This window comes from Heteronotia binoei, chromosome 6, assembly GCF_032191835.1.
Source record: "Heteronotia binoei isolate CCM8104 ecotype False Entrance Well chromosome 6, APGP_CSIRO_Hbin_v1, whole genome shotgun sequence".
NCBI classification, from domain to species: domain Eukaryota; kingdom Metazoa; phylum Chordata; class Lepidosauria; order Squamata; family Gekkonidae; genus Heteronotia; species Heteronotia binoei.
The window spans coordinates 113,302,662-113,318,650 of NC_083228.1; the positions used below are offsets into that span (position 1 = coordinate 113,302,662).

At 41.7% G+C, this 15,989-nt stretch overlaps 1 protein-coding gene across 7 annotated transcripts in view; it reads right to left on the bottom strand.

Annotated features, from left to right (window-relative positions):
- Positions 1-15,989, bottom strand: part of VEPH1 (ventricular zone expressed PH domain containing 1) — a 180,597-nt gene that overhangs the window by 83,506 nt on the left and 81,102 nt on the right. For 4 of the 7 annotated variants that reach the window (XR_009555592.1, XR_009555591.1, XM_060242381.1 and 1 more), the window contains exons 7-8: positions 6,285-6,494; positions 523-917 (exon numbers count right to left, since the gene is read on the bottom strand). Coding sequence is in view for 5 of the 7 variants with exons in the window: in XM_060242381.1 (XP_060098364.1) it covers positions 523-917; positions 6,285-6,494 (605 nt within the window). In the remaining 2 variants the exon portion in view is untranslated. Of the gene's footprint in view, positions 1-522; positions 918-6,284; positions 6,495-15,989 lie in introns of those variants that run through there. The other 3 variants (XM_060242382.1, XM_060242385.1, XM_060242384.1) reach the window with 3 other exon arrangements.

The following is a 15,989-nucleotide window of genomic DNA, read 5'->3' on the forward strand; positions in this document are numbered from 1 at the left end:
AAAACATGACTACCTCTGGTAAACAGGTTTTGCAGGATTTGGGAACAATACAAAAATCTATGAAACCTGTTTACCGGAGACAAAAGTAGGATAAAATATACATGTGATTAGCAGTCACACACACCCTCCTTCAAGCCACCTTCAACTTACTGGGAAGGGGAAAAAACCCATCATCTCTTTCTCGGCTCAGTGTAATGCACTGATGAATCCACAAGGGACATGAAAAGGATTCCAAGACCATTGAGCACACTTAGTACATCTTTCGATATTACTGAGAGATTACAGCCAGCATGCAAGGGCAGCAAATGGGTCTTCTAGGGGACAAAACACAGTGCAGAACAGAAATAACAGAGCGGCAAGAGGAAATCTCAAAGCAATGCCTTTTAAGATGACATCATTATGGGAATACATGTTTCAGCTGGTGTAAAGAGCTTTTGCTTGGAGGAGACTGGTTGACAGCTTATATGAGAGTCCTAAAATGTTTTTAATACTTCCATTATTTCAAAGTTTCAGGCCTCTTACCTTCAATAACACATTCATCTGGGAGTGGAATTTTCCTCCCCATCTCCAGAACATATGCTTTCACTTTAGAGAGATTTTCCTTTAAGTGAAAGTAAAGCTTATCTTGATATTCCACAGGTTGCTTTGTTGTCTTCGGGCTCCCCTCATAGCAGCTTTCTTTAACAGGTTCTGGCAGATTCTCTGATTCTATACATTTGATACTTGGGTGTGAAAATAAAGCATTTTCCAGCTGTGGCTCTTCAGTGCCTGCAGTTGAAGGCAATTTGTCACTTTCCTGGCTCAAACAGGTATCTGTGAAAGACATGCCTCCTGTAACGTCTCCACTCTCCATGTCTTGCCCGCTGTCTGAATGAACGCTCTTCATCTGAACAGCATGGAAAGCCAGGCTTTTGGACCTGCAGTGTGGAGAAAGGTAAGAATAAATTGGTTGGGGTAGAGGAAAAAATGACCAGGGATGTATGGGAAGAAAATTCAGATCTTTGAGCCAGATTGTGTTTGCTGCACCATCTCTGGAGCTGTTCCAATGATCTAAACATGTTGCTCTGTCACCTGCAAAGGAGAATGCCACATAAGCCATCAGTATCATGTACCCCTCCTTGGGGCACCTTACAGGCCAGTAATTGCTCACTTTCAGAGGGTAGGGATACTCCTTGTCTCCACTGCTGCATTCCACTTGTTATTGGTAAGGGTGGGAAATCCCACTCCCCTGCCCTCAGCCACCCTCACAGTAGAAGCTGGTCCTTCTCACCAGCAAACCACATTGCTAGCTTTCTTAGAAGGAACCTTTCACAATCACCATACAAAACATCAACTTAAATAATCTCCACATTAACTATTCTAAAGCATTCATTCTTTATATCTGATGGCACATTCACTAAGAATCATCAGTCATCAGATTAGGCTTCTATGTATTAAATCAGCAATTTACCACAAATCCTGTCAGGCATGTTTTCTTAACCAACAGAAAGGATTTGAGTCTAAATCCTGAATCCTCTCACATGAACACACATGAAGCTGCCTTAAAATGAATCAGGCCAACAGTCCATCAAAGTCAGTATTGTCTACTCAAACTGATAGCCACTCTCCAAGGTCCCAGGCAGAGGTCTTTCACATTACCTCCCACCCAGATGTTGAGGATTGAACCTAGGGCCTCCTGTATACAAAGCATACAAAGCAAAGCTCTACCACTGAACCATGTGCCCTCCCCAACTTCCCTTGCTTGCTGGAGTAATGAAGAAATTATCCATTTTCCCTCAGAAGTAAGATGTCCACATCCACCTCTGTTAAATAATCATTTATACCTTCAGTGCTTTCCAAATCTTTATCTTATACAGTTAAGAAATTCAATAAACATTCCTACACAGGGGGAATTCTTTTTGCTGTTGCAGTTTTATCACAATCAACAAGTTTATTTTCCAGTTTATTCTTGAACTCTATCATTCCACATACAGCTTGGATTTCTCATAATCTTTTTGTCCATGCCAAATTTAGACACAAATATTTATATATTTTTTCAAATGTAATTGCTATCAGTGCATTTTGGACCAGATCAGACTTATATTTAGATTGACCAGCTATTTGGTTGGAAAACTAAAGCACCCTTTCTCCCTGCCATAAGTAATTTCACAGTGTCATCCTAATGGGAGTTGTACCTTCCTAAACCCATACAATTCAATTGTTTCAGGAGGGTGCAACTTTGCAAAGGACTGCATTACTAAACTAGCTAATTAAACAAAACAACTAAATATAGTTCATTATGCCATCAATCATCCAAAAACATCTGAATTCAACTTATGCACTCAAACCAATTAACCTTCAATTCAGAATATGCTAAATTAATTAGACTTAACAAAAGTAAATACACTCCCTTCACTGCAAATTAAAGGTTCAATGCATATAAAAAGTTCAGGAAAGCTGTTATAAACTAATCAGGTGGGTGGCCATTTAGTCTTCAATAGCAGAATAAAATTAGGAGTCCAGTAGCACCTTAAACAAAGTTTTCCAGGGTATGCATTTTCATTAATCAAAGCTCACTTAGTCAGATGTGTGGCAGACAAGGCTTTTTTTGAGCAGGAACTCACAGGAATGCAGTTTCGGCTGGCTTGGCATTGAAGGGTGTGGCCTAATATGCAAATGAGTTCTTGTTGGTCTTTTCCCACAAAAACTCTATGCGAGACAATGGTGATGTCAGGGGTGTGGCTTAATATGCAAATGAGTTCCTGCTGGGCTTTTCTACAAACAAAGCCCTGGTGGCAGATATCTGGCAAAGTGAACTTTGACCCACAAAAAGTGGGAAAATTTTGTTGGTCTTTAAGGTGTTACTGGTCTCAAATTTTGTTTTATAAATCAATCAGCTACTGAATATTCACACAGAGAACATTAATATTTCAATGGAACTCTGCCAAGAAATCAATTGGGATGCACCTGGCAAACTTTGGCATTGCTCTCTGGTACTCCACAAATCCCCTACTGCAGCAAACTTTTGAATGTCAGGAACTGAACTTGGAGGCACTAACCCAGTAACCATCCGGTTTGTTACCAGCTCTGGTGCTAGACTGCTGCCCCCAGGAAAGTTACCTCTGCCCCGACTTCCCACCCACCATGCACCCTTCCTCCTTCTCCACCTGAGCACAGTGGCGGCAGGCCCCAGTCGGTGCACTGGAGTGCATCCGCCACTGCTCCGTGCTGCACCACTGCCCCATCAGGTAGGGCCAGGTGGCTCCTCTCTTGCCGCCAGCCTGCCTGCCTCCCTTCCTCGGCAGCAGTGGCAGTGGTGAGAAGAGGCTCCTCCAGCCACTGATGCAGACTAGGCGGGCAGGAAGAGGTGGAGCAGTGGCAGGAAGGAGTCAAGAGCTTCCTTCCCACCTCGCCACCCCTTGCCTTACTGCCAGCTGCTTTTATTTGCTGGCAGCTTGGCCTCCCTTGCAGACTGCTTGGGCTGCCTGTGGGGAGCATGTTGTCATACGTGCTAATGTAAAAAAACTCTGCAAATAAAAATTAAAATATCAGGGAGAAATTTCTTTATCATAGCTCTTGGAATACCATCCTAGTTTGTGCAAAGTAACAGTTCACACACTCTGTGGCTGTGGTCAGATGCACCATTTAACCCATCAGCGAGGTGCTGCTGTTTTTGTCCACCCTTATGAAATGCAGCTGCCCAATCAGACATTCTGACTGTAAAGCTGCCTTGCCAAATGCCTGTGCCACCATTGACCAATCAGACATTTGGTCTTTGCACATGTACATAAACTATACCACTGACTGGCTCGCCCATGTAGGGACTATTTTCTAATAGTAAACAATGACTGTGTTACTCACAAATCTCGACCTAAAAAAATATACCCGAAAAAAGTGTTTGCAGTTGCTTAGAATGCATCCCTTGCAATGCTTAAGGCACCCACAGGCTCCTTCCACCTTTTGCCAGTTACATGTTTACATATGTATCACTAAGATTTTTTTAAAATGGCACCGAACCAGGATGGACGGGAACGGAAGTTGTGACAGCTTGATGATGCTGGAGCGATCAGACAGGGAAAATCCTTTCATGGCCCATCATCAAGCATTTTGGCCCAGACTTTATGCACTGTCAAATAAGTCTGGAACTGAGTTGGGGCAGGACGGGTTGCCCACAACTCATAGACTATTCCCAGATGTTGTTGTCTTGATGTGCACTTTAAATCCGATAGGCATCTATGGCTATGTCAGACATAAATGCACGTCTGACCATGGCCAGTTCTTCAGTTCTGCTTCACTTTCTGACCTTTCCTTGTTTCTATGGCCCATCTGATCCCACTATCCGCTCTTTTTCCTGTCTGGAATTTTTTTTAAAAAAAACAACTTAAAATAAAACATTTTATTTATTTATTTGATCAATTTATATTCTGCCCTTTCCCATGCAGGCTCAAGGTGGATCACAGTCATGGTAAAACAATTAAAATACAACAAAACTTAATAATATATGAATAAAAACATTACTAAAAATATAACTCAAATAAACATGCTTAAAACATTAGCACTTGTTGGTCTTAAAGATGCTTTCTTCGTATTTCTTTTGGAAACTGTCAGCTCGCCTCTCTCTTTTTGCCTCCCTCCTTAGTTAGGACTAACATAGGATTTAAAAAGGGAATAGCTTCACAGAGGACCAGATCTTCCCTGTCTTCATCTGACAAACCTTTGACCAGCAGGATAAAAATGGGACCTCACAAATATGTGGCAGATATTCAGAGAACAGAATAAACTTCTTCCAGGAACTTAGAGCACTCTGGAATAGACCAGAGAATATGGGCCACAAGACAAGATAAAGCAAACTGGTCTAACTGCACTGTCCAGGGCTGGCCCCAAACTTTTTGGTACCCTACGAGAGAGAAAAGTGTGAAGTTTAGAATGGAAGTTTTACTTACTGGCATTCAAACTGAACAATGAAAAACTGAAAATGGATAAGGTCTTCAAAAGCCTTCTGTGTTCTATTGTGGCAGCTACAAAAGGCCATTCCTCAGATGTAGGGACTGTAGTAGCCACCTAATGCCCAGTTTCCCTTCAAGCCAGTAGATGAGGCACCTCTTCCCCTTTTGGCACCCCTCAAAACCTGGCAGTCGAGGCAATTATCTAAGCTGGCTGAGTAACTGGGCTGGCCCTGGCACTTTTAAATCCCACATAATCAAGTGTTTATAAGAACCTCTAAACTGAACCACACAAAGAAATACATTTTTAACAAATTTACTGAATAGGATGTAGAGGATCGTACAACTTGCAAGTTACATCTTCAGGCACTCTCTCAAGTGTACATCACAGCATGTTGGGGCTGAAAAGTCATTTTCACAGCTATAGGTAAAGTTAAATAATTCTGCACTCTGGGGTGAATCCTAAGGTTGTTTTCTATCAATGGAAGAGAGGCAAGTTTTGGCAATTCTTGCTTCCCACTGAAAACCCTCCCTTTCCCCTCCCCCCATCCAAGTTCACAAGGGTCAATGGGCTGCAGGGAGAGGGGGGAAGCAGGAAAGTTTTGTTCCACAGGTGGAAGTGTTTCCGTCAGCAGTTAATGACTGTTGAATCCAGCCAGTTACATCATCTATAATCTCAGTAGAACTTCATTTATTTAAAAAAATCTTCATCTCATCTCAACAATGCATACAGTTGATTAAACAGTGCTTTGCTATCAACACTCAAGAAATCTTCCCATATGGGGAATGCAAATTCGTACTCATATTTTTACTTCCTGTATTGCTTAATGGAAAACTTTAAAATTGCTAAGTATTCATGTAATGCTGGGTTCAAGCTAACTAACTATTTGATGCATTTGTGCCATATGTTCATTTTCTCTGAATTCACTATATATTTATGTATGTCTGCATGCTCATTTTTCATTCTTTGTCAGAGCAAATAAACCATCTTTTAAGGGAGAATAATGAGGGAGGGGGAGAGAGGAAAGAGATTTGCTGTGGCCGAGTCTATAATATTGATAGTCTTTAAAAATGTCTATTGGCAAAGGGATCGTTTCATACTGTGCTTCTGAGATTTTCCAATCCACAACAATGTTTCTTTTGCATCTCCCACTGCACTCTGGGGTACAGGATAGGTTAAACAAATAACTCATGGAGATCTTATCCAGCTCTCAGAGTTATTGACAAGACGGCTGGGTACAATTAAATGCCTGATGCCCACAGGTACTATGTAATGTGGCTGTTCACCTTAATGTTTTGCTAGATCAGTATAGGAAAACTGATCAGCATGCAAAATCACTGACACATTTCAAGGAACTGTACCTGTTAAATCTCACGTCTTTCCTTTCTTCTTTAGAAACCTGGCCGAGGCTATACCTGCGCACAGAGCCAGGAGTACTGTTGTCAAGGTTTATTTTCTCTTCAAAAGCCTGTATTTTAACCTGAAGCTTTTCTTCCTCTTCGTTTCCACTCACAATGGATTTTAAATCATCCAGCTGTGAAGGAGATTCTGTTTCAGCAACATCTTCTACTCTAGAGAGGCAAAAACCATCGGGTTAGAAGCAGCAGTTCTGTATTGAGAGGGTTTTTCTGTTAAAAATGTATCTCTAAGGATTTGTATAAATGCTAACTTTTATTCTGTGTGCATCGATGGCCAGATTCTTTCTAATGGTACTGGCATATTTCCCCCCACTCCATTAAGCAAAGTTGGAAGCCTTCCTTCTGCTGAAGAAGGCTCCCTTCAACTCAAGTGGCGCTTCCAATGGAGGAATCCTAAGGCTTTGTACAACCCGAGATGCTTTCATCAAGCCTAAGGAACCTTCCTTCCAAGTTGCTCTTTAATTGAAGAAAGAGACATTTCCATTGGAGAAAAGCTTCTTAGGCAGGAGAAAGTTCCAATAATTCCCATTGGTCCTGTATCTTTTTTACTTTCCCCTGTTCTGTCCATCCGTCATCTCAACAGCTTCCAAAATCTATTGACGTGTTTCTTGGGCACTTCCTAGCTTGAAATAATTCTTTCCCCTTCAATATGTTTCCATTACCACTTCTTTGGAGGAAATCACCTCAGATGGATGAGGGATTCACAAGGTGTTGACTGGCTCAGTGTCAGCTGTTAGAAAAAGGATTTCTAAAGGCATGGGACTGTGGCAGTGGAAGAGGATCAACATGTATGCAGGGAGTTCCAGGCTCAATCCCTGACATCTCCAGTTAAGAGGATCAGATAGCAGGTGACATGAATAACCCTGGAGGTTCACTGCCACATAGAGCAGATAATAGTGATCTTCATAGGCCAGTGGTCTGACTCAGCATAAGGCAGATTCATGTCTTCAATATTTGCCATGTAGCTTTAAACAAACAATATTATAATCAGTTGAGGAAGACAAGCTGCAAGGAGGCTCAAGGTTTCAGTTACCCACTTTTCTCCCTGGGCACTTCTTACTTGTTTATTTCCTCTTTATTTTCAGCAGTGACAAGTGAGAATATTGGGCAGAAAACAGAAGTTATATTTATACTATTTTGAGGTTGCCTCCTCTTTTACAGTGGGGACTTGATTCAGAAGGTGGAACTATAGAAGCAGAGGGAGAAACAACAACAAATGAATCTCCAGTTTATCTCAGCCATGAACCTATTTTTAATCAATAGTTGAAAGCCTTGTTGTAACTTGCATGTGTGAACTAATGTGTGCCTCTTGGCTACCAACTCTGGGTTGGGAAATTCCTGGAGATTTAGGAGGTGGAGCTTGGGGGGTATTGGGGGAGGGAAGGGAGTTCAACAGGGTATTAAAAATGGATCCAGTGGTATGGTCCTATAAGATTCTTCTTTCACTAATTCCCCAAAGATTGCTGCTAGTCTAACAGAGCTGAATCCATTGGTTTAAAAATGTGAGACATGTGGCTGTACTAACCCCACACTTTGATTTTTGATTCTGTGTCAGGGCCCCAAAACATGGGAAGGTAGAGTTAATCGAAATCTGAATGTGTGGTTGACTGGAAGATGGAGTCTCATGAGCATTGGTTCTCTTTGGCCACAAACAGTCACTCACAGGCAACCCACAACCAGCTACCCAGTACAAGTGATTATGAAGTGAAGACTGAGGTAAGAAACAAGTAAGCAGTAACCAGGTGTGACAGTGGACAATGAGCCGTAGAACACAATGACCCAAAGAAAGTTTTTATGGCTTAATGATTGCCCCCTAAAAGGCAAATACGAAATAGGAACAAAACTCTAACTTCAACACAAGTTGCTACGATACCAGTTATGAGATACTGAATACTGCATATCAAGCAAACAGTATTACAGAATCTTTTTTTGCATGCTTTACCCTTACTTAGATGTTGTAAACTAGTACTGTTATTTTGTAAAACCACAGTGCTGTATTTGGTTTCAAATCAAATACAATCTCTTTGTCTTACCGACAGAGTCTGATTCTCTGACCAATAAAAACAAACCATTCTGCAAAGCTTAGCAAATTTTCATTGATGCAGTCCTGCCTCCTTTTATGGATGGAACCATGAGTTGAGGTTCACTCAGGACTTTTCTTCTGGAAAAAGAGGTGCCAGAACTCTCAAAAGGAAAATGAAGGCGAAACACACAAATGCCCCTCATAAAATTTTAGACATTTTTTTTTAGAATTTTGTTTACATAAAGAGGTTCCGGAACTCCATTCCGCTGAGCTCCCCCAGGAAAAAAGCGGTGGGTTTACTGACTGCAAGGGGCATCTTGCCATTATTGTTGGGGATGGGCCATAGAAGGAAGTTTTTAAGAGCCAGTTGCTTTTAAGGGGACATTTTGTCCTGCATTTGAATCTACATTGTTCACTGTGGCTCAGCAGTCGATAAAATATAGAACTTGGCACAGGCTTTGTGAATTGGCCAATATTACACACATGGGATTCTCAGCATGGCCAGTTTTACATTTTTTTGCTAAAGCCAAACAACAACAACAAAAAATCTTATCCCTGGAGATGCTGTTCAGGGGGTACATTGTTTTTTACTTGTTTGTGTCCAGAATCCACAGAAAGCTGTGGCTTTCTTGGCCAAGAGTATTTCTTGGTAAGCACAAGTGATACAACTAGTATGAAATGCTTCATACTGAGTACAGCTAGAAGACCCATTTCATTTGTTGGCTTCTTCAGTAATAAGAGAAGCCAATAAAATTAACTACTGGGGGAAATTATGGATGAATGAAACCACTGGTTCCAATGCATTCTGCTATGCCAGAACTCTGGAGGGAATTGCAACATCTGCGGCAGCTTCCAAACTACTCCAGACATGCACTGAGAATGCTCAAAGTCCTGATGTCAGCAATCTATACAACAAGTAGGCCATATTGCAAATGAGGGTGAGAGTCAAAGATACCTCAGTGCACCTAGTCCATAAATATTATTACTCCATTTTATGAGTACTAGCTAATTATTGTTGGCATTCTGCTATCCAGAGAAAAAAGTGAGCACTTAAAGAGACTGGTAAGAGGACCTCATTCATTATTGTTTCTTTTATTGTGAGCATGCTGTAATTAGTGAGGGAAAGTTGCTTAGTGAGTCCTAATAAGAATTGTACCAAAAATATAGCCCTGTTAAAAAAGCACTGTCAAAACCCCTGTTCGAAAAACATTCTCTGTGTGGAATTACTTCCAAGGTAATCAATACCATTATGCAGTTCTAAGAATGCAAACATTGGTCATGTTATAATGAGAATAATGAAAATAAAAGGTATCATGGCGGTTAAGTGCTGGGTCACTTTTGCCACATCGAGCTTCTCTCATAACGAGAAGAAATAACTTTTCATCCAGCCGCTAAGTAAAATAAATAAGGGTACAATCAAAATTGCATGCCTTGTTATTCTCAAGAATGGTGGCTGGGAGGTTTCAATAGATCTGCATTTTCTCTTTGTTGAATTGGCCATGTAAGATTTTGAAGATGAAATCACTATACATTAACATTCCCAATTCATTTTAAAAAGTAAGCTCTGTGGGCTGAATGACCTACATCTTTGGGATAAGCTGGGGGCAATGGTATTTCAAATACTGAATGGTTTTAATTATGTGTAAATGAGATACATGTAAAAATTCCTCATGTCAAATGATTCAGGCCAGTCATTACTGTTTGAAAAGTTGTTTTCCTGCACTATGGAATATGGATGTAGCCAAAGTCATCAATTAAGAAGTCTGTAGGACAAATGCACTCAGTTCAGAACTTTCAGGCTAATTATAAACCAGATCTAAGTTTTCAAAAACAAAAACTGGGCTCATAGCTACTTCTTGTCCTTTCTCACTAGAACTTACCTGTGACTGGTTGTGAGAAGAGCTACTGCTTCAGTCTTCATTAACTAGTGCCAGCAGCATCCGCTACCTGGGAAACTACAGTTCCCAGCAATCCTGGGACCTGGGACTTTACTGCTGCTTTCACAGTCTAATTAAAGTAGGCTTCCTTACGGTTGTAATTTCAATCATCATGTGGTAAATTTTGTGGGAGGAACATCAAGACATTGTGAGGCTTCCAGACACTTTTGGGGTTCTCAATGACTTCACCAGGAGCATGACACAACACTTAATGACAATAAATTTAAAATGTATTCATTCAGGATCAGGCTGAATAGAGCCCAAATCAGTTTCCTTTAGTCTTATCCATTGTCATGGAAGTCACTACAAAAATTTTGATATATGATGCTTGACTTTGGTTTCATTTTGTAATTTTGTAACGTGATTTTCCTGCATTGTGGGGGAGGGTTGGACTAGCTGACCCTTGAGGTCCTTTCCAGCTCTATTTTTCTCTGTTTCTCTAGCACTGCAAAGCCAGTATGAGCATCTCTGGGCCATGTTGAAGGATCCCACACAAAAGTACCTCCCCCCATGAGTATTGCCCAGTCTGGAAACTTAGACAATACTGATGTGGGCTTTGCTCATGTGACCCAGGGCTTCTAGTGATCCTCAAGGTATGTCAAGTAACTACACTGTGGCAGCTTTCATGCTTTGAAGGTAACACCATTGGGTACTGTGATAGAAGGATGAGTCACAGTGTATTGATGGAACTCTCTGTCTGGGGCAGTGATGCTCTGTATTCTTGGTGCTTGGGGTGGGGGCAAAAGTGGGAGGGCTTCTAGTGTCCTGGCCCCACTGATGGACCTCCTTATGACACCTGCTTTTTGAGAGGGTTTTGGCCACTGTGTGACACAGAGTGTTGGACTGGCTGGGCCATTGGCCTGATCCAACATGGCTTCTCTTATGTTCTTAGGAAGAGACAGAGGTAGAGAAAAGCCATTCCAATATGACTTCTCTAATAAAAAGCAGCACTGACTTGCATTTACTTTCTGTCAAAAAGCAATGTAAACTTTCAGTGAAGACATGTACTATAGAATTTCTTTATACCACCCTCACACCATCTGCATTGAGTTCCTGGAAATCACTCAATATTCCAGTTCATATCAGTGATGTCAACTAGAGGGACATGCTTGAAGCACAGGCATAAACTACACCTATCAAATGGAGGAGAACAGACTGAAACCATAATGAATTTTGGAAAACAAAGTACCAGAAGGGAATAGTAACAAATGGGAAAGCGATCTTCTTGTTTAAGAATCCAGGGCTGAATTGGCTCTGTATATATCACAAACACGTCTCCAGCAGGAAACACCAACTCACTTTAGATACAACTTTCTGTCACTACACCTTTTCACAGCACAGGATATCATTGCCTTGGGGCAACAGGATTTGTCATGCCCCATCATCAACACTTGTACTGACCAATTTCTTAAGAAGGCAGATTTACCCAAATCAAGAGAAGATTATTTCATAGGTCCTTGTATCAATATTGGAGACTTATCATAGATCCTACCTTGGAATCCTGCCCTTAAGAGTCCAAATCCTACTTTTACTTTTGAAATAATACATCTGTACTTTCAGGAAAACAGAACAAAACTGCTGTAATGTAATACTTGTCTCCATTTCCACAAAACCCCATTTCAGATACTGTGTGTTCCACTTCCCTGTAACCATCCCACTTGGTCTTTAGCTACTTTTGAAACAGATATCCTAGGGCCCTAATTATGGAGGTGAAAAAGGTAGGGGTAGCCCTTAATGAAATCAACAATTATGCCTGCTATAGCTTCATCCACTGGCACTGGTAAGCAACACACCCAGTTCAATTTTCTACATACAATAATTCATATAATTGTTCATATAAATCTGTGAGCAAAACAAGAGTGCTAGAATCTTATCTCCTCTTCAGTTCTCACTTTGCTTGTACGGTCCAGGAAGGGGAACAGTTAGGGTTACCAAGTCCCTCCACTGCTGCGGTGGAGGAATTGTTCCTTGTATGCATGCTGTCCTCGGTGTGATGATGTCACCCGGAAGTGATGCTATCCCACTGGGGACGTTGTGCTAGGGATGCTCTAGGACTTGTGATAAAATTCTACGGTACCATATTGTACCATATGGTCACACTGGAAATGCTCTAGGATTCGCAGTAAAACTCTGTGGTACAATAGAGGTTTTAGCACAAGTCCTAGAGCATCCCCGGTGCATTATCCCCAGTGTGACAACGTCACTTCTGGATGACACCATCGGGCTGGGGACGGTGTGCACTAATGGGGCTCTTTGGGAGTGGGGTTCCCCCCCCCAGCAGCCTGCTCCCTGCCAATGGGTTGGGGCCCTCCCAGGTGGGGGATCCCCCACCCCCAGCAGGAGCTTGGCAGCCCTAGGAACAGCTTCAATGCTGCTGGCCTTGTCCAACAGACGCTGTTTCCACATGGGGCTTTTTCTTTTCAAAGCATGCCCCCTACTTTATTTGGGAGCTTCCACATGATACCAGGTCCTTCCTGAGCATGATTAAAATTCCTTTTAAGACAGAGCAAAGAAAAAACCTCCTTTGCTCCAACTCAAAGAGAAGACAGCATACTGGCTGCAGGCAGAGTTTCTTTGAGAATGCTTTGTGGTAGGGTTCCCATGTCTGACTCAAGAAATATCTGGGGACTTTGGGGGGTGGGGTGGAGACAGGAGACTTTGGGGGTGGAGAGAGGAGCAAGGCTGTGACAAGCATGGTTGAACTCCAAAGGGAGTTCTGGCCATCACTTTTAAAGGGATCACATGCCTTATAAATGCTTTCTCTCAATTGAAAATCATGGAGAATACAGGCACCTTTTTGGGGGGCTCATAGAATTGGACCCCCTGGTTCAATATTTTTTGAAGCTTGGAGGGGTGTTTTGAGAAGAGGCACCAGATGCTATGCTGAAGATCCATTATACCCTGTGGAGACTGGTTCCCATAGGACTTAATGGAGAATTGATCTGTGGGTATCTGGGGCTATAGCCATGCCCCAAGAGTCCTAACTGCTTGTTTTAAATTCCTGTTTTTGGGGTGTGCATGCACACACACACTCAGTCTACATAAAGAACCTGACACAACATAAGGCATAGCATAAAGCAGTAGACAAGCTTCACCTTTAAGACCAACTAAGTTTTATTCAGATTTGTCATATCCTGCAACTTGTCTACTGCTTTGTTCTATTCCTTCAGACCAACACGGTTGCCCACTTGGATCTATCAACATAAGGCATCGTTATTAATCACCTGATGACTGAGAGTTCAGTTGGTGATGACCCCCGTGTATGACCAGTGATACACACTCAGTGGCCAAGGAGCCACACGTGGCTCTTTGATCTGTCACCTGTGGCTCTTCTGAACACCATTCCCCATGAGGCATCTGCCCCATGGCAAGTGGGCAAGTTCTTGCCCAGTGGGGCTTATGGTTAGCAGTTGGTTCCTACACTGAAACAGCTGCTGTGAGAGAAACAGGTATGCTATGAGCCTCCCTAAGATGTAGGCTCATCATCATACCAGAGAGAGAAGTAAATGTGGCATCTTTGGTTGATGGTAATTGTGAATGTGGCTTTCTATGAGCCACAGGGTGAATACCACTGCCACAGTCATAACTTTCAAACGGTATCAACTGGCAACAATCACTCCCTCCCCTTCTGCTAGTGGAACTGCCTTCCATCAGTGGAAAAGACAGGATCCAAGTAAATGTTTTCCAGCAAATCACTTCATATAGCCAGGTGGACACTGGAACAAGACAAGGCTTAATTGTTTTAATTTTAAACTGTTTTAATTGTTTGAACTGTTTTAATTGTTTTAAACTGTTTCGATTGTTTTATTATGTTGGAAGCCGCCCTGAGCCCACTATGGGAAAGGGCGGCCTATAAATCTATGGGAATAAATAAATAAATAATAAATTCACTGCCCGCGTCCTCATTTGCAACTACCAGTAAAGCCACGGATGAGGTAAAAATACAAAACCAATTGGCTGGGTTTGGGTTAGGTTTAACCTGTGGAGGGGAAGTAAGGAAAATGCAGGTAACATAGTCTTGTCTTTTTAGCAACTTTTGTGTCTGTTGGAAGCCTGCTATGGAGATACTCCTTGGCTCTAAAAATGCTATCTTTAGCCACTAGAAGGACACAGCAGAGTAGAGGCTCAACTCCAGGATATGACAAATCTGGATTTGACCCACTATAAAATATGATCACTGTTATTTAAAAAAACTTACTAAAGGGTGATAATATCAAAAGAGATCATGTTCAAAATCAGCCCTACATCCAGCACTGAATAGCAATGATGGCTGGAAGTATCCTGTAAGAATAAGATTTGAACTAAGCATGTTTTTCAGGTTAGATTGTATAAATGTTTCACAGTTTAATCCACTAAGATTCTACTACATTTCTTTTTAATTTTATCCAGCGTGCTGGCGTCTACTCACAATGTTATGCTAAGACAGCTTTTCATATTTATAAATTCAGCAACATCTGTGTTGAGTTTTATTATGTGTGTAATTTCTCATCTCCTCCTCTTGACCATTTATACTTCCCTCAGTTGTAATTATAAGGTTTTCATTTATTTTAGAAGGGACTACTGTTCATTAGCTGCATGTGACAGTAAACATCATTTGGCCCAAACTCACGGGGACACATGTTACACGTATTATGTACGTCAAACAAACTGGCAAAGTCTTAGACAGAACCAGTGCAATTCTAAACAAAGTTACACCCTTCTAAGCCCATTGAAGTCAATGAGTTTTGAAGAGTGTAGCTCTGCTGAGGAGGGTACTGAAAGTAACTGCATAGCACTTACTTGTGAGTGTTTTTAGGATAGATGTGATTAAAGGAGATGCATGCCTTAAGTTTTACATTTATCACAATACTGAATCTTTTTTACCACTAGGTGTGTCTCAAAAGTGCACATGCCATATCCCAGTCATTTCAGTTAAGAAGGCCACATTTCCATGACCAATAGAAAAGAGCAAGAACACCTTTAAGACTAACAAAATTTGTGGCAGGGTACAATGGTATCTGAAGAAGTGAACAGTGACTCATGAAAGCTCATACCTGCTACATTTTTTTTTAGTCTTTAAGGTGCTACTAGACTCTTGCTCTTTTCTGCTGCTACAGACAAACACAGCTACCCATCTCAATCTATTCCCATGCCCACTTAATTTAAGAATAAGTTCCACAGAACTTAGTAGAACTTACTGCTGAGCATTGGGGTGTGAGGCTGTTTCAGGCTGCAGTTCTAAGACTGCGGTCACACTATAGGTTTGGTGTGATCTGGCTGCGTGTCTAATTACACTATTTTATTTTGTAATGGGAAATTTTGATCAGACATCCCATCTTGAACTGGCTTTACCACCTGCTCATCCCATGGTCAATCATTCCAATTGTTGTGGCATTCCTTTGTGTGTGTGTGTGTGTGTGTGTGTGTCTTTCACCCATGTGCATAAGAGTGCATCTGAAGCTCTGACTCCTTTTTGACAGCTCCACAATCCCTCTGCCAAATATTATGGCTCCTCCCAGCCTCCTTCCCTTAGTCTCATTGACTCCAGTACATTTACCGTTGTGCCAGTCATGGAATGTTCTCCAACAGCAACTCTGATGCAGGAACAGAAGACAGGTTTGGTTTCTTTGGGGGAGGGGATGTTTCTCAAAAAGAACTCCCCCAGGGACTCCCAATTCAGAATGACTACTTGGCCATGGTGACTGACAA